General features: G+C 36.6%; 1 protein-coding gene across 2 annotated transcripts in view; it reads left to right on the forward strand.

Moving 5' to 3' along the window:
• The window catches only part of SENP1 (SUMO specific peptidase 1), a 51913-nt gene that overhangs the window by 1960 nt on the left and 23627 nt on the right, over window positions 1-26326 (forward strand). Inside the window, exons 2-10 of one of the 2 annotated variants that reach the window (XM_070410339.1) lie at window positions 1581-1628; window positions 3994-4124; window positions 5901-5985; window positions 6818-6859; window positions 10509-10668; window positions 17211-17382; window positions 20815-20918; window positions 20998-21281; window positions 24109-24163. In XM_070410339.1, the coding sequence (XP_070266440.1) occupies window positions 1625-1628; window positions 3994-4124; window positions 5901-5985; window positions 6818-6859; window positions 10509-10668; window positions 17211-17382; window positions 20815-20918; window positions 20998-21281; window positions 24109-24163 (1037 nt within the window). In that variant the 5' untranslated portion in view covers window positions 1581-1624. The remainder of the gene's footprint in view (window positions 1-1580; window positions 1629-3993; window positions 4125-5900; window positions 5986-6817; window positions 6860-10508; window positions 10669-17210; window positions 17383-20814; window positions 20919-20997; window positions 21282-24108; window positions 24164-26326) is intronic. The other variant, XM_070410340.1, reaches the window with a different exon arrangement.

Genomic DNA, 26326 nt, shown 5'->3' on the forward strand with positions numbered 1-26326 from the left:
ATCGTGGCCCTGGCTAACGCTAATTGTACAGTGGTTCCTACCGTATATACTTTCTAGTAACTTCATAGCTCTAAACATTCTCTTATAATCACCTCTTTGCATGTATGGAAGCACATAAATGTTTTGTTATACTTGTTACATTCTGTTACTGTCAGGACTTTGCCGTTTTTTTCTTTCAGATTTCCTGTTATCTTCTGTTCAGTTACTAAATTGACTTCACATGAATATCTGTAACTATTTATGTTCTTTCAGTAAAATAAATGACCAATGTGAACTAGGAAATGAGTTATTAGAATACTTTTCTAAAAAGGAAAAAATGTTTATGCTTATAAGAATTTTGGTGGTACCAAGGGTTCCAGATCCAGCATTTCATGTTGAATCTTGGGTTAAATGTCCCTTCTCCCGCTGCTACTGCAAAGTGGCAAAATGAAAGTACCATAAGCACACTGAAGAAGCTGGATATATTTGTATGAAAATGTAAATTTAGGGCTTTAATTATTAAAATCATAAAACAGCATAGATTCCCTAGAATTAGCTAGGGTTTGCTTTTATCTTGCTAAAGTGTATGACTCCTTGAATTGAGGGTATGTTAAAGGATGAGAAGTTTTGTGATGTTTGTTGAAAATCACATTTGCTTTTAAGTCAGGATACCTGGGTTTTTGCTTTCCCTTTGCTCCATCTGTGTGATTTTAGGCAAGTCACTTAACCTCTCTGGACATAATCTCTCAAATTCTTTGATGTCTTGTTTGCTGAAGCAGCCTTTCTTTGTGTGTGCACTTTGTTGTGATCATAGCGAATACCTGTTACCACTCTGTAGTTGATGACATGTTCAATCTTTTTTAAAAATAATGGTGATAGGAGTATGAGTAATGTAAGTGTGACTATCATGCCTAGTCTTCTCTTGGAAATCTGCCAAGAAGTATGTGTGCCGAGGGTATGTTTATTAACCTAGTCCCAAGCAGTTAGGCCTTTAACTTCCTTTTCTGGGAAAATTAGATCCACCAGAGGAGAAAGTAATTTCATATAAGCAAAAGAGCTTTGAATTCTAGCAGTTTGAATAACTATGGGGAGAAAGTATTTAGTACTACTGGGACATTCCTTGACTGTCCTCAGAATATCAGTAGCTTTATGTTTGGCTTCTGAATAAGACGTGTATGGAAGACAAGTCTTAATAGGACCACCACAAGATCTATCACTTGTTTATGAAATAGTTTAGCATGAGATAATAGCAAGAGCAATGGGTTGGGAATTTCAGTGTAGTCACTAGTCAACTTTATGACCAAATGCAAATGAATGTCCAAAGGGTTGGCTCTCCTAATTTGCTTCTTGATGTAATATTCTGTGATTCTGTGGGTAGTCCATACTTGCTGTTTAGTATAGCACAGATTGTAGAAATGTTTGGAAAGACCTCCGGCTAGTTATAGTTCTCATTTTCTTCCTATAAACTCAATTCTCCTTATTACCTTATATTTTTCTCCACTAAAAACACAAATTTCACTTCTGAGTGGTTTCCTGTTTTATAATTAAATGAAGGAGATATTGCAGTGTATAACCTTTCTGTTTTCTGCCTTCTTTTACAGGACTTTGTATTTCTGCTAAAGTCAGTGATGTGAAAAGACCTGACATGGGTAAGACTGATTATGAAGTGATCATTCAGTTCTTCTAGTTGTAGTTACTCTGATTAGTTAAGCTAAATTGGAAGAATGGGTTTCCTTAACATTTTTAATATTTGCATTTTTGTGCTTAATAATTTTAAGGGAGATCTCATACTAATTATGTAATACAGTACACCAAACATAGTTGAGACTTGGTCTATAGCAGGGGTGGGCAAACTTTTTGACTCCACAATGGGTTCTTAAACTGGACCGGAGGGCCGGAACAAAAGCATGGATGGAGTGTTTGTGTGAACTAATATAAATTCAAAGTAAACATCATTACATAAAAGGGTACGGTCTTTTTATTTTTTAGTTTTATTCATTTCAAACGAGCCGGATCCAGCCCGCGGGCCGTAGTTTGCCCACGGCTGATCTATAGGATTGTTGGGAAGCATTTTCTCATTCATTGTATTGAAAAAGCCAAATAATACACACCAGCCTTACTGTGTGCGAGGCCCTGTTCTAATTACTTAAGATGTATTTATTTAATTTACAATCATCTTACAAGGGTACCTATGGTACCTACAAAATAGGCACTGTTATCCCCATTATATCGACAAGGAAACTTACACACAGAGCTTAAGAAACTTGCCAAGGGTCACACAATTATAACTGGGAGAGCCAGGATTTAAACTCAGGCAGCTTGGTTCCAGAGTCCTTGCCCTTTAGTACTGTTATATTTCCTTCTATATGATAAATAATTTGATTAGGGTAAATTTTAAGTTTTATTTAGCTAGTGGCACTGACAGTTGTGACTGGAACATTTTCCACTATTCAAGGTACTTTATGTCTGTAAAGGGGGGGTCAATATAAGGTCAAGACTAGTAGCCAAATTAAGAATAGATTGAGAGCTCTGGCTGGGTAGCTCAGTTCGTTAGAGCATCATTTATTAGTAGAGCAGGGGTGGGGGACCTTTTTTCTGCCAAGGGCCATTTGGATATTTATAACATTCTCGGGCCATACAGAATTATCAACTTAAAAATTAGCCAGCTATATTTGGTCAAACATTGAATTAACTCACCCCTCATGCCTTGGCAGGACCAGACCAAGTGATTCCAGGGGCCTTATGGGGCCCAAGGGCTGGACGTTTCCCACCTCTGATTTAAAGCATCATCCCGATACACTAAGGTTGTGGGTTTGATCCATGGTTAGGGCACATACAGGAATCAACTAGTGAATGCATAAATAAGTGGCCCCCCCCACTTGTCGCTCTAAAATCAATAAATTTTTTAAAAAAGAGTAGGCTGAAAATCTATACAGTTAGATCTTAAAACATTCTATCTGCTCCTTTTAAATTCACATTGGTCTTCTCTCTTGTTTATGTTTTTCCCTTTTGCTTTGTGTACATTCTTGTCATTTGTTTCCCTTTTTTCTCATTGCTGATATTATAAGTAATTGAGTTCCTTTATTATTTGTTTCTATTCTACTCTTTTATAAGAAAGTAACAAAGTTCTCAAAAAATGGTTGTAAAGTAAGATTCTGCCATAATATTACAGTGATTGAGCTGATGTCTGTTAACAGCCATATGAATAAATGTTTTTGGCAAAACATTTTTAGGTAGATTAATTTTTTTGAATTAAAACAGAAGAAATAAACCACTGTTAACTAGTGTTTGTTTTTTGAATTGTGAAATTTTGCTCCATTCTTTTTTTTTTTTTTTTTTTTTTTTTGTTTTTTTTTTTGTTTTTTTTTTTGTTTTTTTTTTTTTTTTGTGTCGAGGGCTGACTTTCAATAGATCGCAGCGAGGGAGCTGCTCTGCTACGTACGAAACCCCGACCCAGAAGCAGGTCGTCTACGAATGGTTTAGCGCCAGGTTCCCCACGAACGTGCGTTGCGTGAAGGGCGTGGGGGCGGCCCCCTTTCCGGCCGCACTCCATTCTTATTATATTAAAATTTTTCCTACAGTTAAAACATTCAAAAATTTATTTTGGGGAAATGTCATTATTTTAAAATTTTGCATTTAACTCTTGACAGTTTTGAGATTTCTTGCCAATGGTTATTTATGAAGGAGAGGTCTTATTACATGGCTGGTCTTTGGGAATTATTATTGTTATCATCCTTACCCGAGGACATGTTTTTATTGATTTTTAGAGAAAGAGAAAAGGAGGGAGAGAAAGAGAAACATCATTGTGAGAGATAAAAATCAATCAATTGCCTCTTGTAATTGCCCCAAATGGGGATTGAACCTGTAACCTTTTGGTTTGTGGACTGATGCTCCAACCAACTGAGCCACCCGGCCAGGGCTGGAAATTACATTTATTAAGTGAAAAGACTGATGTATAATAAAGTACTTATTAAAGCATTATGTGACTTGAACTAATCCGGACTCTTTCTCCAGATGATATTGCTGATGGGATGAGAATGGATGCTGGAGAAGTAACTTTAGTGAACCACAACTCCATATTCAAAACCCACCTCCTGTCGCAAACAGGTTTTCCAGAGGACCAGCTTTCACTTTCTGACCATCAGGTTAGAAATAATTTTCTTTTGTCAGTTAATGAATTATTTTGGCTTAAGTTTTCATCTTATGTAGTTTAACGGCAAACTCAAAAGAACAGGCATATGTATAACCTCTTTAGAATCAGTGACTCTAATGTTTGAAATTCTGTTTGATATATTAAAGTTAAGACAAGAACCAGACTATGCATGAGTTCTTTGACAACAGTACCTTTGAGAAAACTCTTTGTTATTCCTCTGAATTTTACAATTATCAGTACCCAGATCTATGTTGTTTTAAACTGTATCTTGAAATTGCTGAGCATTAAATGGGGTGTGTATATTTGTGAATATACAGCACTTCTGAGATTTTTCCATGCTATAAAGCTTTTATTCTCAAAGGACCAGCAGCAGCATCATCACCTGGGAGCTTGTTGGAAATGCAGAATTTCAGGCTTCACCCATACCTACTGAATAAGAATCTACATTTTTAAAAATCTCCAGCTGATTTATATGCACATTAAAGTTTGAGGAGCAATATTAATAAAGCAGTCTTTTTCAGTAGGAAAGCCATTACTAATTTGAATAAGGTGATTCTTTGCTGTGTGAATCTGATTTAAGCATAGCAGAATGTTTAGCATCCTTGGGCCCTGTGTACTAAATACCTGTAGCATCTTCCCTTAAGAATTATTTTAATAACTGAATATATATGCACACATTTCCAGATTTATACTGGGGAGCAGCACCACCCCTGATTAAAAACTTTGTAAAGTTTTCAAAAAAATGTCAGATTGACTTTGTCTGCCTTTTTGATATATGATACACTGGTTTTCTGCTGGAAGCCGGTCCATCCTTGCTGCTTGACACAGTCGCTGCAGGAAAGAAACATCTGCACAGCATATGTTTCAAGGGACCTGGCATATATAGCATATTGTTCTTAATATGTTTGCTCTCCTTAGTGCCATGTGTTTTAACCAAGGTCACCTCTCCGAGAAAGGTTGTTTCCTAAGGTGGGGATTTTTCCCTGAGGTTAGGGAGGGAATACAACCTTTTAACTAAGTGCCAGGCGGGTAGTTAATCACTTTAACTACAAACGATCACGCTTAAGCTACATAATCTTTACTCCCTGGAATGGAGATAAGAAACGCCCTAACCTTTGCAATAGAAATTGACAGGATTAAAATCGACTGGTATAAATACAGATGTAACAAGGCAATAAACATCAGATCCTAACCAGAACTTTGGCTGGAGATCCTGGCTAGAGGTCCTGACTAGGCTGCTGATCAACTGAAGGCTGTCTCCGTGTCATTCCTTCTTCGCTGACTCCGTCCACACCTTTGGGGACCCCTGGACCTGCTGGGGTTGGACTCCAGCAGTTTTCAGAACAGGAAATACTAAATGTATAGTTACCTTCTCATGAGCAGTTTTTGAATTAAATTGTATAACAGATATTTTTGCCTGTTTTTTCTCCTTGAAGCCTCATTTTATCAGACTGTCTATGTTTTTCTTACTTAGTAGTATGTTGTTTAATTTATAATATGTATAAATATAATTAGTTATACAGGGATGGGCAAAAAAGTAGGTTTACAGTTGTTCATATGGAAAATAACACAATAATTAATAAATAATAATACAAAAATAAACTGTGTTTCATGTGCTCACAACTGTAAACTTACTTTTGCCCTACCCTGTATTGAATTCTGAAATAGGTCATAATCTTGTTTAATGATACATATTTTTCTAGTATAAATTCTTTAATACATTTTATTGTCAGAATATGATTTCAGAAAAATCTTCTGCTTTGTTTAGATATTACCTTCCAGGCAAGGAGATTTGGACGGATCTTATACATGTTCTACAAGAAGTGCAGCTTATAGTTCAAATTATTATTCAGGTATGATACATTACGGAATCAAAACCTACATACCTTTCAGATTTCTTCCTAGTGTATCATTTGTGTTTGCCATCTGTAAAAGTGAAAGCATTGTCAAAAGCAAAATAGTATTTTCTCCACTAACACATCATTTTAGTAAGCTGTGTATGTGTGTATGTGTATGTTGTTGCTATGATATTTAACTGATCTAGTCTCGACTAAATATTTTTTAATGGAAAAGTTGTTTTGAAATCCATTCTCCTACTTGTTCATTATGTCATTGTAAAAAGCACTACAGTGTTTTGTTTTGTTTTAGATATGTCTGTGTGATGTAAAGGTTATTTTATTGATTTAAAGCTCAAAGTTAGCCTATTTCAATTCTGCTTGAAAGCATGAATTCTGAAAATTTATTTCTGCCCAAGTGTATCCCTCCATCAGGGCAGGAAATGTTAACTACATGTCTCTATCTAGCACCTGCCACAGCCATGCTTGCATATTTAAGGGCTTGCCTATTCAGCTTGTGATCCATGACAGAAGTCAGCATTCTCTAGGCTATTCTAGCCCCTGGGCTGCCTGACTTTGCATCTCCCCTTCCTAAGATTTGGACTTCCAAAGATTTTCTGGTTCTGTCTTGGGGAAACGAAGAATTTTTGCTCGTTAGCATCTTGGCAGACTCAGGAAGATATTAGTGTTTTCCTATGTCTTTTCACTCCTGCTTCAATCTCCCCATGTTATCACAAATATGGGAATATTAGTAATACCACTGAACCTGCCTCAGTGAGATTTTTATAAGGATAAACATAATAAGTATGAAATGCAAGTAATAATTATTGTTGTTATTTGGCTTTCTCAGGATTCTTTGTCAGCAAGATGAGATCTCCTCCCCTAAAAAGACGTTAGTATGATGCTCTTTTAGATTTATATTATATTTAAATGTCATTTAGGTGGGTGGTAATTTATCCTGGGCACTGGATTTCCTCTACTGGGATGGAAAATGGTCTCCACATAGTATGTGCATAATTTGTATAGAAAAATCAGTTGTCATGGTTCTTATTATTGTTTTTTTGTTAATCCTTACCTGAGGATATTTTTCCATTGATTTTTAGAGAGAGTTTAAGGGAGGGGGAAAGACAGAGAGAGAAACATCGATGTGAGAGAATATCAATGTGAGAGAGACACATCAACTGTCTGCCTCCCGCATGAGCCCTGACTGGGGCCAAGGATGGAGCCTGCAACCAAGGTACCTGCCGTTGACCAGAATCGAACCTGCCACCCTTCAGTCCATGGACTGATGCTCTAAGCACTGAGCCAAACCAGCCAGGGCAGTCATCATTATTATTGAAAAATCCTTTCTAATGAGCAAAGAACCTGAAAGCTGGTTTGATAGCTCATTATTAATCCTTAGGGAAGGGTAGTTGAGTGGATAATGAAATCAGATAATTAATATTTCCATTTGAACTCAGTTTGTGTTTCCTTGTAATTTCACATGCTGATTTACCATTGGATGGAATATTTGCTTTTAGTTAAAAATAATTGCTCAATAATAAACAGTTTTATAGGGAAAATTATATTCACAATCTCCTATAATTCAACTCATCCTTAACTCCTCTCAAATTATCATGTTCTTGACTATAGTGATATTTGGCCAAATTCCTGGCTTTTATCTCAGTTAAATTATTTTTGAGAGTTACATTTTTCCTATATTTGTCCTTATCTACAAGACCTCTAAGGTCATTCTCTGAAAATCAGAATTTTAAATCTTGAATGTCAAGGGTCTATATACCTTTTTCTTATAATAAAGTTTTTCATTTAAATCTACTTTTTACCATGTACTTTTTAAAACTTTCTTTGCCATACTTATTTCAGTTCATTGCATGTCCTACAGAATTTTGTCTCTGCTATCTCCTTTGGATGTATTATTTTCTGATAATCTCCACATTGATTTCTGTGGTCAGTCACTTCGAGCTTTGCCTCTTAATTGTGCTAGACATGGGTCCCAAGTTTACCTGCTTTAGTTTTCTCATTCTGACTGTATTGGTATTTGTCTCCTCTCTTACCCTGCTATCCTTTCCTCCACCAAAATGAAAACAAACACAGGAAAATCCCAAACTTTAGAATGTAGGGTCTGGAGCTTTCTGTTTATTGCTTTGCTGGATCTGACTCTTGATATACGAGAAGCCCTCTCAATGGCATGTGACAGAGAGGCATATCAAGCTTTTAAAAATCTACTTCTTAACCCATTTAAGATTTAACTATTAAAAACATTGATTTAAAAATTTTTTTAGCCCTAACCGGTTTGGCTCAGTGGATAGAGCTATTGGCCTGCGGACTGAAGGGTCTAGTAGATGAAATGATTTAAAGCATCCTGCTATTTATAATAACTAAATAAATCCCAAAGGAAAGCAGGAACTACATACTGTTGGTTACTTTCATAGTAAGTGATTGGCAGATACACTTTTTTTTAAGATACCCATAAAAATACTGCCTGTTCTTATAGAGAATTAATAGAGAAAAGTAGGAAAATACCCATCATTTTATTAGAACACAACCAAAATTAAAATTTGGTTATATTTTCTTATAGTTTTATGTGTGTTTATATACACATGATAAGTAATCTGATATGTGGCATAGGCAGTCTCATTTCTTAATGATGACAGAAAACCAGGCTAAATCACCAAAAAATGAGTGTCTGTTATATCATTGGTCCCTCTGTATCTTTGTTTGGTCACATCAGCAATAGAGGACTGTTCAGTGATTTCATTGAGTAAAGATGGAACCACCTTATTCTGGTTAAACAGACTGCTTGATTCTGTGCCTTTCCCTTGCATTTTAAAGCTGAGGTCTCTGTCACATGCCCTTGAGAAAGCTACTCTAGTTTATCCTTAATCTCAAATTTCATACCTGTTAGGGTAATTTTCATTTTTTGGTAGACATCTCTAGTGAGATCATTCCCTAATCAAATTTTAGCAAAAAAGTATGAGAGACAAAAATGTCTATTGCTTTGCATTTAATTTGATGATAATTTTCTGGTCCTTTAATGAGACTCATTTTCATTAGCCTCATGTCTCTATCTTGAAAGTAATGGTAAAAGATGCGAAGCATAGGTAATGATTACAAAGGAGAAAGGTTGTAATTCATTTTGAAAGTAAATTAAATTATTAAATTAGGTTTATCCACTGGTGAATCAACTGGTACTAATATCACTCACCCTGACTGCTGCTTTTTTTATATCGTATTTACCCTAAATCCTGATAATCCTGATCAACTGGAAAAAACACACACAACACAATACAAAACTTATACTTTTGTCAGCTGCCATACTTTGTGGAGAGAATATCAAAGGCTACATTAAATATTTTAAATAACATAAATATGTAATGTTAAAAGTCCTATAGTAATATGCTTTGAAAGAGGATCTTCAATGTGATATTGACAGACCAAAAAATGTAGGAAGCAGAGAAATATCATTCTCGTTTTTCCACTGATACTCCTTAGAGTTCCATAGCCTAACATCTGAAGTTATTTTGAAGGCATGTAAATTGTCCAGTCTTGATGATTAGGAGAGGAAGGTATAGAAATTATTCTGTTCTTAGCTGAAACTTGGAAATACAGGGTGTCAAAAAAAAATGTATACATACTTTAAGTTGAATTTTGAAAAAGAAATGTATTTTAGTAAACATTGCCTTTATAATTCTTCAAAGTGTGTGTATACATTTTTTGGGACATTCATTTTGAAAGTAAATTTAATTATTAGATTAGGTTTATCCACTGGTGAATCAATTGGTACTAATATCACCCTGACTGCTGCTTTTTTATATCTCATTTACCCTGAATTCTGATAATCCTGATCAACTGAAAAAAATTCATAATCCTTGCTTATAAGCCACAAGTCAGAAAATTCAAAAAAAATAAACAAATAATTCTTAGCCTGATTGCAGCAGAAAGCATTGGAGTATTGATATGTCTGTTGATTATGGCATTAAGTGACTGAGATACTATATCAGAACCAGATGAACATGATGGGTCATTCTTGCCATAAACTGGCCAGAATAAGCAGCAATTAAGTTATCTCTGCTCTTAGAGAGAGCCTCTGAGTTGTGAACATGGTAATTAAAAACAGGAGATACCAGCTGCTTATTAAGCAATAACTGTTGTTCATTTGAATTACAATTCTCGGCCCTCCACCTGCTTTCTTACTGGTCTGGCCTACCTTCTTTCAGGCCCAGGCCTGGGAGTGCTTGCAAGATATAGTTGGGGTAAAATGTTGACTTTTGGTGGACACCACGGAGTCACATTGATGCAGATAAGGCACATGGCTGTGGCAGGATTCAGCTCCTTCAACAATTTTCAGGTTAGTATGGCTGAATCAATTATAGTTTGTAGAAGTTCCCTTACTGCAGACTTTACTGGCAGTTGAGACTGGGATCTTCCATGAGAGACATGGTAATATGCCACATTACTTTAGAATTCAATGTTGGACATGGTTGCAGTCAAATGGAGAACCACAGTAGGTATTTAATTTATTCAAACTTTTATTCCTTTAGATAAACCTTCCTCAGACAGTTTTCTTGGCTCAGGAGACTTAAGAACCTTTGGTCAGAGTGCAAATGGCCAGTGGAGAAATTCCACTCCAGCATCAGGTACAACTTCACAAAAATCAAGAAACAGCCGAAGTCTTTACCTCGAAACCCGAAAGACCTCAAGGTAGGTATTCTGGTTGCTTAGTTCATAAGTCCTTTCTGTGATATAAGAGGAAATGGCTATAAGATAGTTGTTACATTGGTATTTTAAAAGAGTAACACCATTTTTGAACTTTAAACCATAGAGATATGGACAAGTCCATTTTAAACTTTCAGCTTTTACTTGGTGTTGAATTTTGATGACAGCCAAATCATATTAAAGGAGAGAGCTTTTTTAAGATATATTTTTATTGATTTTAGAGAGAGGAAGGGAGAGAGATAGAAACATTGATGAGGACATCAACATCAATCGGCTGCCTCCTGGGGTTTGAGCCTGCAACCCAGGCATGTGCCCTGACCGGGAATCATTCGGTGACCTCTTTGTGCAAAGCGGCTGGGCTAGAGGAGAGTTTTGAGGGAAATCTTGGTAGATATGAATATATTAGGACCCTTGAGGATCTATATAGCTATTATGAATCTCAAAGTGAAAACCAGTATCTGCAACTAAAGTAGCAAATAAACTAGCACATGTTGTGAGCTCTTACATAACAGAGACTGCTTAAACCAAGGCAGCTCTGTACCTCATGGCCTTAGTCATCTAGACATAAGCTATTTCTGTTAGAAAATAGAGTCACAAAGTACTTGCTCCTATTTACTATTTAGCCCAACTTCATAAGCCCTACCTATCCTCTCACCAAGTTTATACTGATTATTAAAGGCAGATGAAATTTGGCTTAGAAGCTTTGCCATCAGGCGCTTTACTATATAAGTAAAATATTTATTCTTTAAAATAGTATTTATGACTTCTTAAATTTTACAGGAGTGATGGGTTTTAGGCATGTTATATCATTTAATTTCCTGCTTAGTCAAGAGGAAGCTTTCTAGTGTTGATTGAAAGCCACCAATAAGATGGCTTTTATTTTATGATTATTGGCACATGGACTGTGGAAACATGTGTCAGTACTCTCAGAATCATCTTCCCACTTCTTAATATTTTAAACAATTATACCTGAATTCATGAATACATTCACAAAATTAAAACATTACTCATAAAACTAAAGACCCATGACCACTACCCACAGTCTCATTCTCCTTCCCTTAGTGTATTTCCTTCCAAATATTTTCCTATGCTTGCTCTTCTTTCACTATCTCTTACTGATATATAGCATAATATATATGCTATGTATACGATGATGAAATGTATAATATCATTTTGTCTTCATTAAAGATACTGCGTCTCTTGGCAGGTTGCTTTTTTTGCTAAACAATGCCATACTGTTATTTTTTTCAAGTAACATTATTGCAAAAATAGTACATGTGCTTTGTAAAAAATTGGAAAATGCAGATAAGCAAAAATAAAAAATAGGAGCCTCGCATTCCCACCAGTCAGAGTTCACCTTTGTAATATTTTAGTATATATCCTTCCAGCTTTTTTCTCTGCATTTACACACACCTTTTTTCCCCCAAAATGAGTTTATACTGTGCATATTCTTTTGTTAATCTGTTTTTTCAATCATCTCCTTTTTACCACTCAGTAAATTTTATCTTATACTCTAACTAAATTATATTTAAGTTTTCCTAGTTGACCCAAAGTATCCTTTACAGCTAATTTTGCTCAAACCAGTTTCCAATCTCGGATTGCGTCTGGTAGTTATTGCCCTTCAGTCTCTTACAATCTAGAACAGCCCCTTTTATTAATGACATGACTTTTTTTTCTGCAGAATGTCTCACTTTTTGGATTTTACAGATTTTTTTGTCATAACATCATTATTTTGTCCTTTATTCTCTGTATTTTTTCTAAACTAGGTTTTTGACTTGAGTAAAAGATGATGCTGTCTTATTTCACATTTAGGAAACCTCTATCTGGTTCTCCTGTCATTAGTGATAATGGATTGATCTCTGGATTAGAGAGATAATAGTCTCGTCCTTATTTGTACAGTTAGGTTTCATTCCCCCTTGTGACTAGAATGTAATCTAAATGATGTTACTTTGGCATTATATGAATGACCAGTTTCATATCACTCTAATAGTTATTAATCTCAATTGATAACTCTTATCTGGTAGCAGTTTTTTTTAAATTGAGGTATAATTGACATAGCATATTAGTTTCAAGTATACCACGTAATGATTCGATGGTGAAATGATCACCATGGTAAGTCTGGTTGACATCAATAACCATACATGGTTACAGAAATTTTTTTTCTTGTGGGAGAACTTTTAAGATCTAATCTTAGCAACTTTCAGATATGCAATACAGTATTATTAACTATATTCACCATGCTGTACATTACATTCCTATGACATTTTATAACAGGAAGTTTGTTTGGATTTTATAGATTTCTTTTTCATAACATCATCATTTTGTCCTCTAGTACAGGAAGTTTGTACCTTTGGGCCTCCTCAGAACGTATAATAATTTTACTAGAGTTAATGAGATAATATTTTTCTAATTTTATTATTTTTTCCTACACTTATTAATTGGCACTCTGTTAAAGAAGAGCTCATCTTCCTCATTAGCTGGGGCTATTTGGTGACTCTGAAATACATTTCCTACTGGGAAGGCAGGATATATGATTAGGTCTTCCTTTTTTATTACCTATTTTCAAAATAAGTTTATTTTTATTGATTTCAGAGAGGAAAGGAGGGAGAGAAATAGAAACATCAATGATGAGAGAGAATCATTGCTTGGCTGCCTCCTGCATGCCCCCTACCGGAGATTGGGCTGACACCTGGGCATGTGGCCTGACCAGGAATTGAACTGTGACCTTCTGGTTCATAGCTTAATGATCAACTGCACTGGCTGGGCTCCATTGATTTTCAGACAGAGTAGAGGGAGGGGGAGAGACAGAGAGAGAAACATGGATTGGTTGCCTCCTGCGTGCACCCGACCAGGGCCAGGGGTCAAGCCTGCAACCGAGGAACGTGCCCTTGACTGGAATCGAACTCAGGACCCCTAAGTCCAAGGGCTGACGCTCTAAACATTGAGCAAAATTGGATAGGCCAAAGAAAGTTTATTTTTTTCTGTTCATCAGATTATTTATTCACTTGATTTTTAGATTCACTTGTTGATAGATGTGTATTTGTTGTTCATAATTTGTATCTTTACCTTTTTCTTCTTCCTCTTCTTAAAGGATACCTTTCAGCATTTCATATAATACTGGTTTGGTGGTGATGAACTCCTTTAGCTTTTCCTTATCTGTGAAGCTCTTTATCTGACCTTCACTTCTGAATGATAGCTTTGCTGGATAAAGTAATCTTGGTTGTAGGTTCTTGCTATTCATCACTTTGAATATTTCTTGCCACTCCCTTCTGGCCCACATAGTTTCTGTTGAGAAATCAGCTTACAGTCGTATGGGTACTCCATTGTAGGTAACTGACTGTCTTTCTCTTGCTGCTTTTAAGATTTTCTCTTTGTCTTTTGCTCTTGGCATTTTAATTATGATGTGTCTTGGTGTGGTCCTCTTTGGATTCCTTTTGTTTGGGGTTCTCTGCGCTTCCTGGACCTGTAAGTGTATTTCTTTCACCAGGTAGGGGAAGTTTTCTGTCATTATTTCTTCAAATAGGTTTTCAATATCTTTCTCTCTTCTTCTGGCACCCCTATAATTCGGAAGTTGGTATGCTTGAAGTTGTCCCAGAGGCTCCTTACACTATCTTCGTATTTTTGGATTCTTTTTTCATTTTGCTTTTCCGGTTGGGTGTTTTTGCTTTTTCGTATTTCAAATCTTTGACTTGATTCTTGCGATCCTCTAGTCTGCTGTTGGAACTCTGCATAATATCCTTTATTTCAGTCAGTGTATGCTTAATTTCTAGTTGGTCCTTTTTCATAACCTCGAGGGTCTCACTACATTTATCTGCGGTCTCATCAGACTTTTTGAGGGTCTTACTAAATTTATCGGCGGTTTCTAGAAAGTTCTTGAAAAACCTTAAAAGTGTGGTTTTGAACTCTATATCCAGTAGTTTGCTTTCCTCCATTTCTGATCTCTTTCTTTGTCTCCACATTTTTTATGCTTCCCTGTGTTGGTAGAGTGGCTTTGTGTGCTAGGTGTCCTGTAGGGCCCAGTGGCTCAGCCTCCCCAATTACCTGAGGTGGACACTCTTGGTATACCCCTTTGTGGGCTTTGTGCACAGTCTTGTTGTAGTTAAGTCTTGATTGTTGTAGGTATCACTGGGAGGAATTGACCTCCAGGCCAATTGGCTGTGAGAGTCAGCTGTGTCTGCAGTGGGAGAACTTCTGTGCTGGAGACACCCTTCTGGGGCAAGACTTGCTTCAGTGGGGCTTTGGTGCTCACTGAGTCTGCCCCCTGAGTGTGTCCCTTATGTATCTGAGGAGTTGTAATCTGGAATGTCTCACTCTGACCACTGGGTACACTGGCTCTTGGATCTAAGGAGGTGCTAATTTAGCCTCTGCCTGAGGCTACCCAGCAGGAACTATGAAGAGATCTGCAGATTCCCCTTCCTTGTTTGGGGTTTGGAGGTGCCCAAATGAGGCCCAGCTGTGAAGCAATGCAAGCTGCTGTGGGGCCTTGGGCCTTCTCTTGGACGTTCTGGGTCTGTCTGACCCAGCTGCAGTTTGTTATGTAATTTTCAGATTGCAAAGGGCCAGGGCATTCATTTGCAAAAGCCTCTGCCACAGCTCGGGTGGGGCGGGGTCTCAGGGAATCAACAGGGCAGAGCAAGCAGCTATGGCTGATCCTCAGCTCTGCCCTAAGAGGCCCCGAGTCTCAGTGTCCCGGTAATGGCTGCAAGCACCTTTGAGAGAAAGCCGCCCTTGAGTTCTGAGTTCTGCCGGCTGCCAGACAGTCCAGTTTCTCCCCGTATGAGTCTGGGTCCCCAGAGACTCACCCGGAACTGGAGTTCGGTTGGGGGCTTGTGACTCCCTCCCGATTCAAAAAGACAGCCACGTCCTCAGTTGCCAGCCCTTGCCTCGTGCGCCTCCGTACCTCTGCACTTCTGCACCTCCTCTGAGTCTCAGTGTGATTTTCTCTTTCCTTCTAGTTGTAGAATTTCCACTCAGCCAGCCTTCCTGTGGTTCTGGATGATGTCCGTTTTGTCTTTTAGTTGTATTTTTGAATTTGTTGTGGGAGGCAGCAATTTCCGGTGTTTACCTATGTCGCCATCTTGGTTTCTCCCAAGAAAGTTTATTTTAATAGCCACTTCAAGTGGTTCAAATATATATATTTTTTGTTCTTTTATTTTTTTTAGTGTCACTATGGCTTTAGTGTGTTTTAATGCACTACAATCATTTTTTGATGCTTACATTCTTGCAACTTTAGCCAGTGGGAGTCCAAGCTTACTTCTGTGTCTGACCCAACATTGTTAATTGTTGGTAGTACGCTTGCTGTCTGGCATTTCAAGATGACCTTCTACTGTTTCTTTAGAAAAAAGAATCTTTTATTAAAAGCACAGATACAATACACTCTCTAGGAAGCATAAATACAAAAGACATTGAGGGGAATTCATTATATCTTCACCAAACAAATTATATCATCCTTGCCATCTTTTCCTAGCTGTGTCCACCCGTCCTAAGAAAATAAGCCAGTTCCTGAAATTCTGAGTCCTTGCTCCTTTCTCCACTCTAACACACATAGAAATAAATCATTAGAATTTGAAGAGTTAGAGTATATGTGTTTTTTTATTTTCTTTAGACCTAGTCTGATTCATTTGTGCCCAAACCACATATACTGATTTAAAGAGTTGATTTTATTGAATTCAGTTTAGTCAGCTCTGTAACTCTATTTTGCATTCTCAGCAAAAAAAAAAAAGAAAAGGAAAGAAAATTCATTATATTGATAGCAAATACTTAAGACTTGTTTGGTAACAATAAATGAGAAAGAGCAAATTTTAAAAAATTTTAAATTATTTACCTGTCCTTAGAGATAAGACTGGGTTTGAGTTTACAAAACTATTTTTCCTGCCAACTTTTCACATTATTTGGGGTGCAAATAATATAAAGAAGCAAAAACAAAATTTCCTTCAGAGGAGGTACACAGTGAGGCCAGAGGAGAGTTCACAGAGAGTGTTACAGTCTAATAAAAGCATCTGGTTGTTTATAATGAAGGATGGGAGCCCTCTGTTGGTGTTTTAGGAAATGTTAAAATTCAGTTTAAAAGCTTTGTTGAGAGGCTTTGGTTTTATCCATCTCTGCAAATTGAAGCTTAAAATAATTCCCTCCAAAGGTCTTGGGGCAGGGGGATGTGAGGAGTAAAATGGAAGTGTATTGTGTATGTTAGTATACCTAGAACTCAGATTTTCTGAAGGGGTCTAATATGATGTGCTTTCTGTTATACCACACAAGTATGTAGTTCCTGACTAAAGGAACTTATAGATCCTGAAGCTGAGACATACAATTTTAGGTGTTTGGGAATTATATAGTTTGGCAATCTAAGACCTCTTAAGTGGCAGAGCCTGATGCAGCAACCCATATATCATTTTTTATATATTTCCCGTAAGTGGTATATCTGTCATTCTACCTGCTAATTTTTGTTGTGTTGTTGTTATTTTATGAAAGTGGAATAATACCTGGGTTAGATTTTCTTACAAACTTTTTTTTGTTTTGTTTTGTTTTAGTGGATTATCAAACAGTTTCACGGGAAAGTCAAACCATCACTGCCACGTGTCTGCATATGAAAAATCTTTTCCTATTAAATCTGTTCCAAGTCCATCTTGGAGTGGTTCATGTCGTCGAAACCTTTTGAGCCCCAAGAAAACTCAGAGGCGACATGTTAGTACAGCAGAAGAGGTAAGGAAAACCTGCAACAAGACCTACGGTTAGAATCTTTGCGTACATTCAGCCATTTCTCCCCTCCAATTTAGATGTTTATTAACCATTCCATTTACTTAATCTTTTCTATGGTTTTTCTTTCTTACTCTTTTTGAATGCTGGTATCTCTTCTAAAGAAATTAAAGAGATATTTTAGTGTAGGACTTTATTATTTTTCTTACTGTCTTCTATTCCTGTTGGATAGTAGACTTAATCTTCATTATTGTCTGAATACTTCTCATACATCAAACTATCTCTCTTCTTTCTTTTTTGGACCCTTTGGAAACTTGTTTCATGTGGCAAAACTGTTAACCTTGCTGGATTTGATTAAATACCCACCCTTTTTAAAAAATATATATTTTTGTTAATTTCAGAGAGGAAGGAAGAGGGAGAGAGAGGGAGAGATAGAAACATCAATGATGAGAGAGACTCATTGATTGGCTGCCCCCCCTGCACGCTCCCCACTGGGGATTGAACCTGCAACCTGGGCATGTGCCCTCGACCGGAATCAAACCTGGGACCCTTTAGTCCGCAGGTCAGTGCTCTACCCACTGAGCCAAACCGGCTAGGCCACCCTTACTTCTTACTAGGACAATTTTTTCTCAATATAAAAGAAAAATCAAGAAGCCAGCTAAATAATTTCTACCCTTTCATTATGAGTAAGATCTTTGAGATCATAGATTTTCCCCAAAAGAAAGATGTTCTCTTGATAGTTGGGTGGTTATATTTATTCAATAAACCTAAAGGAAAAAAAATTCTGAAAATATCACAGTTTAAAAGCAATCTTACCTGTTCCCAGTGTTGCCCCTCCATCACTTTCTATTATTTTCTTATCTTTAATTTTGTTCATACTATCGACTGTTTTGTTTTTCAATCCTTTAACTGTAAGATAAACGCCATAATAGCAGATAATTTATACTATAGGAAATGTGCTTATACCTGTCCAGTTAAATATTTTTTATGCATCTCAGCTTTGTACTGATTGCTGTGGAGATACAAATGAGTAATAATGACCTTACATTTATATAGCATTAGAGTTTCCAGTGTGCTTTCCACATGTATTATTGTTTTGAATCTGTTTAACCCTGTGATACAGGTAGAAATGAGGTAATATTTACATTTTACAGATTTGAAAAGTAAAAATCAGAGGTCATACAACTAGTAATTGGCCAGCCTGCAACCTCGGTCTTCTGAAGGAGTCTAGTCAGTGTGCTTTTTTGTTATTCAACCTGGTGATGTGGTTCCTGCCCATTGCAGCTTACATATTGTGGAGTCAAGAATAATTATATAATTTGGTAATGAAGATATTTTAGGTGGCAAGACTTAATTATTTGTGACTTAGTATAAATGCTATAAATTTTTTTGGTTTGAAGTTTGGATTCTAAAATACTCAAGCAGAGGGTGGCAGGACTAGTAAATCATAGTAGGAAAAGGATAGACAAACTGGCAAGTGTATGTGATAAGAGCTGAGCAACAGTTACAAAATGGACTCATTGCTCTAGCCAGTTTGCTCAGTGGATTGAGCATCAGCGTGCAGACTGAAGGGTCCTGGGTTCAATTCCAGTCAAGAGCATATGCCTGGGTTGCAGGCTCGATTCCCAGTAGAGGGCATGCAGGAGGCAGCCCAATGATTCTCATCATTGATGTTTCTATCTCTCTCTCCCTTTCTCTTTGAAATCAATAAAAATATATTTTAAAAAAGATAAAATAAATACTGTAAAAGAACCACTAGCTATTCTACCATAGAGGGTAAGCATAGAAACAGGAAAAACAGGAGGTTCTTAAATCGTTCCAGAGTGAGAGATGTTCAGAGTAGAAGGAGTGACAAATTTCAAATTTGTAGCAAAAAAAAATCAAGAAGGAAAAATTTAGTCTCTACCTTTGTATAGATTATTGCTTAGTTCATTCTGTCTTTAACAAACACTTGTAGCTAAATAAAATGCTTATGTGAATATCGAAATGGCACAATGGAAGATGCTGCTAGCCCTGGCACAAAGTATTATAATTGTTTTGTGAAGATTGGTGTGTGTATTAGATTGTATATAAGATTTCAAGGAAGAAAAACACTGGGTATATATATTATTTAGTGAATGCAGCTTATTGCTAGGGGATCTATATAGAATAGTGCTTTACCATGGTTACAAGTCCTTATGTAATCTGTTTTTCTCTAAGTAACCTCATTTCTTTTTCTTTTAAAAAAATTATTATGTATTTTTTTGTTGTTAATCCTCACCCAAGGATATTTTTCCTTTGATATTTAGAGAGAGTGTAAGGGAAGGGGAGAAACAGAGAGAAACATCGATGTGAGCTAGAGACACATCTTTTGGTTGCTTCCTGCACACACCCCCACTGGGGCTGGGGACCAAGCCTGCAAGCAAGGTACCTGCTCTTGACCAGAATCAAACCCACAACCCTTCGGTCCATGGGCTGGCGCTCTATCCACTAAGCCAAATCGGCCAGGGCTAAGTGACCTCATTTCTTACTATTATTTTAATTCACACTGACGTTGCTCTTCCTTGAACACATCAAAGCACATTCCTGTCTCAGGGCTTTTGAATTTGCTATTCCTTTGTATGAAATACTCATTAATTTTTTTTACTTCCTCCCTTGATTTAGGTTTTTGTTGAAATATCACAGTTTAAGAGCAGTCTTACCTGTTCTCAGTGTTGCCCCTCCATCACTTTCTATTATTTTCTTATCTTCAATTTTGTTGATACTATCTGACTAATGTTTTGTTTCTCAATCCTTTAACTGTAAGGAAAACTCCATAAGAGCAGGAACTTTATCTTTTTCAGTGCAATAACTCTACTGACTGGAGCATAGTTGGTATTTAAGTCAATAAAGAAATGAATGAATCTTATGGAGCATGTGCTTTCCCTATGTTTTTGGAGTTAAGAAAAATAAATAAATATGTGTTGGAGATGAAAGCCATCTCCGGAAAAAAGCATTCTTAAAAATTTAACGGAGTAGAAAATTGTTAGAAAGTTATTGCACTCAGATTTTGACTGTTCTGATTACTTCCTTGTGATTTTCCTAGCAGGTATCAAGAACCAAGGGTTTTGTTAGAATCTTAATTTAGAGGTCCTCAAATCTTTTATTTCTGGGACTCTGTCAGTTGACTCAGAAATAGTTGCCTGTTGGCCTTCTGGTTTCATATTCTATAGCTTCTTTGCACTATTGTTTACATATATGCCCCACAATTCTCGGAATTACTATCTGGAATTTATTTCACTAAACTCCTCTTATATGTATTATATCATTTTCTAGAATATCCTTAGTCAACCATAATTCTTAATTACCTTGTGGACTCTGCCTGAGCTTTGGCAAGGCTTCTGGGAATCTAGATGCTACTTTGAGAAACACTGGCCTCATTGAATGTGTTTAAGATTATATTTTTTTTTTCTTTTACAGACAGTTCAAGAAGAAGAAAGAGAGATTTACAGACAGCTGCTACAGATGGTCACAGGGAAACAGTTTTCTGTAGCCAAACCCACCACACATTTTCCTTTACACCTGTGAGTCACAAAACATATTTCAAATGAATTTAATTCTGCATGCATTATATGATATTGAAATATATTCTTCTCTTGCTAGATCTCGATGTCTTAATTCCAGTAGGAATACTTTACAAGACACACTGTTTCAAAATGGAAACTCTTGTGCAACTCAGATTATTGGCTCTGATACTTCATCCTCTGGATCTGCCAGCATTGTAACTACCCAGGAACAACTGTCTCACAGTGGGTTTCCCTTATCGTCTTATACGCCAGATATTTCATTCGGATCCAAAGATTCTGATCTACTCCATCAACTCCAACATCACCACTCTCTTCCACATCAGCCAGATAACTCATCAGCTTCAAATACACAATCCAAAGGTAAAAATGGTATTGTATGCCATATTTTCAATATAATTTAATTATACTTCCTAATAGCCAATTTATTGGCTCTGTGAATTATAATGCAAGGTTGTAATGCACATGTAACTTAGTTAACATAGACATACCTTAAGTACATATAATTCACTTAGCCATGCTACAGGTAAACCTATAAGTAACTTTTTTCTTATATGGAAATGCAAATGATTTTATATAGTATGTAAAAGATTAACTTCCGAAGCAGTGTCTGGAGTCAAAGTTCATTAAGCCCAAAGACTTCAGTACTTTCTGTTTCTCATATTTTATAATGATTTGAACAACATGGGGGGTAGAGGGTGCTGACCACCCCCACTCCATGCACTCGAAAATCCATGTATATGACTTTAAAAAATATATATATTTTATTGATTTTTTACAGAGAGGAAGGGAGAGGAATAGAGAGTTAGAAACATCAATCAGCTGCCTCCTGCACTCCCCCTACTGGGGATGTGCCCGCAGCCAAGGTACATGCCCTTGACTGGAATCGAACCTGGGACCCTTGAGTCCGCAGGCCAACGCTCTGTCCACTGAGCCAAACCAGTTAGGGCCCATGTATATGACTTTTAACTCCCCCCAAACTTAATTGCTAATAGCCTATTGTTGACCAGAAGCTTTACAGATAATTTGAAGAGTTGATTAACACATACTTTGCATGTTATATGTACTATATACTGTATTCTTACAATAAAGTAAGCTAGAGAAAAAATGTTAAGAAAACCATAAGGAAAAGAAAATACATTTACAGTATTTATTGAAAAAAAAAATCCACATATAAGTGGACCTGCACGGTTCAAACCCATCTGTACAAACCCATCTGAAGTGTCATCTGTACTCTGATGTTCTAGTTGTTTTAGTAAATCAATTAAGTATTGAAGTAACAGTTCTTAATAAGCTAATATACAACCTGGATAATAGGTTTATACGTTTTAGAATGGTCGTCAGCAAGTTTTGGAAACAAAAAGAGTTTTTTGCTTAACTTTCAGCTAATAAATATATTCTTTCCCTTAGCATTCTAGTTAAGTGAGGTTTTGCTATGATAATTTTTTTCTTTGCTTAGTTTGCCCTTCTTTAGGTATGTTATATACTAGTAGTTATTTAAGGTATTTAAGGTATGTATTTAGGTATGTTACTTATAAAATAAATTTTAGGTTAAATGGTTAAACATTAGGGATCTTTCGATAGATACATCTCGAAGACTATCCTTCCTTAGGTCATTTGATTATCTTTTTCTTTTTAATCTATTCCTCACTTTCTTAAAATTCTCACTGGGGGTTTAAAATTGTTGCATCATTATATAGCTATACATATTCATGAAAACTTACATTAAATTTTTTGAGGTGATTTACCAAGAACTATCACTCTTTTAAAAAGCCTTTAACCTCAGAAGCATACATTGTATGGCAGATGCTTAGGTAAAACTAAACTGGGACAGATGTATTACATCGAACTGTTCCATTACTTGTACTATTTAATAAATATTATAAATAAGGTTTTAATCATAGTGCTTTATTATCAACACAGAAACTAAGTGATAGAATGATAGAGTTTGTACTTTTTGACTCAACTGCTTCTCCTATAGCTGTTTCTTTTTGTGTTTCCATCCCTTTTACCTCTCCCTCCCCTTTGCTCTTTCACTTTGTTCAGTCTCATGGTAGTTCATGAGCTAAAGACTTTTGAGATATCTTGGCATGTTCTTGTTTCCCAGGAATAGAAAGAGGAATCTCAGGAAACAGGCATAGCCCAGGAGTAGAGGCTGAAGCTATATACACTGAGTGGCCAGATTATTATGACCACCTGACGTTTGTAAGCAAATTAGCCGTACACTGCATCGTATGGGATATGGAAGCCAAAGGCCTGTTAGAACACCTTTGCTGTCTACAGTTACCAAGATAAAACGTCGCCAATTCACACAGGAACACAAGGATTGGACAGTCAAGCATTGGAAAAAAGTCATGTGGTCCGATGAATCACGTTTCCAGTTGCATCATGCAGATGGCAGAGTGAGAATTTGGTGGAAACAGCATGAAAGCATGTACCCCACATGCATGAGTACAACCCTTCAAGCTGGTGGGGGCAGTGTTATGGTTTGGGGCATGGTTTCCTGGCATGATTTGGGCCCTTTAATTCGTGTGGAACAACATCTGAATAGCACAACATACCTAAGGACCATTGCTGATCAAGTTCATGCTATCATGTTGATGGCGTATCCCAATGGAGATGGCTTCTTCCAATAAGACAATGCACCATGCCATGGTGCTCGTATTGTGCAGGAGTGGTTTCAAGAACATGAGGGAGACTTTACCTTGCTTAGGTGGCCCCCACAATCACCAGATCTCAATCCAATTGAGCATTTGTGGGACGAAGTTAAAGAGCCATCAGGCAGCTGGTTCCACAACCATCAAATCTCACAGAACTGGACAGTGCTATTCATCAGGCATGGTGTCAGATTCCTCGCATCAACTTTCAACATCTCGTGGAGTCAATGCCAAGAAGAATCGCCGTGGTATTGAAGGCAAAAGGTGGCCCAACGAAGTACTGATGGAGTGGTCATAATAATCTGGCCACTCATTGTATACTTGTATTTCAGAGTAACTACTGTATTTGTGGGGCAAGCTCTTCACTAAGCCCTATTCTTGGCTCAGTCTCTCTCTCCCACCTTATCTTTATTTTTATGCTGTGTTTTTATGAAAATAGATTGTAACAAAGTATGGGAACTTAAGCCACAGACATCTAGGATGTATAACTGCAGTTTTATCAGTAATAATATGCTCTTGTGTTTCTTGTTTAGGATCAGACTCTGTGATTTTACTCAAAGTGCAAGATTCCCAGACTCCAGCTCCCAGGTAAACTTTGGAAAAAGCACATTTTTAACATAATCCCCCTTTTAATTAGTTTCTTTACTATGCGTTACATAATATAAAACTAAAATTGACTCTAAATCTCCGCAGTATTGACCTCTGTCATGTGTCGTTTGAATTATTTCAGTGACTTTCTAAGTAGTCTTCCTTTCTCCAGCTTCCATTTTGTTCTTCATTCCATCTTCCACCATGTTTTCTAGTCCATTCTTTGAATTGTTCTTTAGTCCTTCTTCGTTCTTCAACCAGAGTGATCTAAAAGGCATAGCTGGTCATTCACTAAACTCCCTCAAGGGTGGTTTATCAGACAGAGAAGCAAGCCCAGACTTTTTAGTGTGGTAATCAAAGCACTTTTTTCATAAACCCACTTCCAATCACACATTCTGTACAAGCAACTAGCACACAGTAGGCTATTAATAAGTAGCCTACTGTGTGCTAGTTGCTTGTACAGACACAGGATAACAGCAGTGAACAAAATGAAATCTCTTCTGTCAAGCAGTTGACATTCATGGTATTGTTTTATGTTGATCCAGTTTCCTTTGCTCTTTACCCTTTAGCTTCTAGAGAATTTGATTCATTCAAATCTAGAGTATTTCCAGGAGTGCAGCAGGGGTAGAGTGAACTGGGGTAGGATGGGGGTCTTGAAATCTACACACTTCTATTTAATTAAAAAGTGTGCAGCTCTAGTAAGTCGTCTACAAATATTGAACATGAATAATCAGATAAGACACTTCCTAGTATAAAGAAACCAATAAACTTTTTGTGGTGCAAATTCAGATAAAATTTTTAAATTATAGCATAGCCAGAGTATCCATTTGATAGCTATGTATAAATTTATGTTAGAGTTGTACAAACACAAATCATGGAATGCCAGAGCAAGTTGATTTAGGCTGCTTTTTCTCTAATATAAATAATGCAGAATGCTGCAAACCTTCGAGTACACTTAACTGAACATAATTTAAATATTGGAATATATTTTGAAAATAATTAAGTAGTTAGAAGTATCTGTAATACTAATTCAAAGTGATAGTATTATGGTGACTATATTATGTAGTTTACCCAGTATATCTGCTTTAAAGTACACTAATAAAATTTGCATTTAATAAGAAAAATGGAGCTTGCATTCTAGCTGTAGATGGTGTAAGGGGAGGAGTGGTGGACAAATAGTGAACAAATAAATAAAAATACATGTCTGGTGATGATAAATGCTGTGAAAGAAAAATAAAGCAGGCAATTATATACCCTGGCAGGAGGGACATTATTTAGGATGGTCTTGGCAAGGTGACAGCCAAGGGACATGATGGAGGTGAGAAAAGCCATAAGGAAATATGGGACTCTTTCATGTGTTTATTATATGCTGAACTATAATATGATGCCTATTTTCTTACCTTCATATTCAGTATTCTTTCTGCTGTATGTCCTTCCTACCTCAACTTGTCTATCTAGCAGTGGTGCTTTCTTATCTCTTAAGTTTCAATTCAGATTTGATCTTCTATATGAAACTTGACTCCTCAGGGAGATATTGAGTACTTCTTCCTCTGTAATCCAATAGGTTACTACTTAGATTGCTATGTCCTTGCCATATATGGCATTAGCAATTTAATTGCTAGGATGGTAATAGTATCAGTTTTCTATTGAGAAGGTTAGGGATAATAAAATGCTTTTCTCATCTCAGTCCCCCTACTTCTTTGCAGTTCTCCGCTATGTTCTAAACTTAGATATTTAAAAAAATTATTTATTTGTTATGGTTTCTCAAGGAGATTTTAAAGTTTGGATTTTTTTTTTTTTTTGAGTCACATCTGGGTTCTGAGCTTGTCTTTTCCAGGCTTCATGTAACTTTAACAGGTTACTTTTCTGAATTTTAGTTTCCTTATCAATAAAATGCCAGTCTTAATACTTTACTCTTGAATTGTTGTGAAGATTAACTTACAGATAAAGCATTTATAAAAGTTTTCCACAGGTACTACACAAAAGTAGGAATTCTTTCTTGGGAAAAAGTTGATCTCATGTAAAGAGTGCTTTCAGTTCTGCAATGGCTCTTCACTAAGTCTGCCTTTCCTTTATGAAGGATTTCTCCTAGTAATAACTGAAGAATAAGATGGAAGGAGAAAGATACACTGGGTAAAACTGATTAGACAATACTGTTCATGG

The sequence above is a fragment of the Myotis yumanensis genome, unplaced genomic scaffold, assembly GCF_028538775.1.
Source record: "Myotis yumanensis isolate MYYU_CA2020_CCGP unplaced genomic scaffold, mMyoYum1.0.hap1 SCAF_3, whole genome shotgun sequence".
In the NCBI taxonomy this organism is placed as follows: domain Eukaryota; kingdom Metazoa; phylum Chordata; class Mammalia; order Chiroptera; family Vespertilionidae; genus Myotis; species Myotis yumanensis.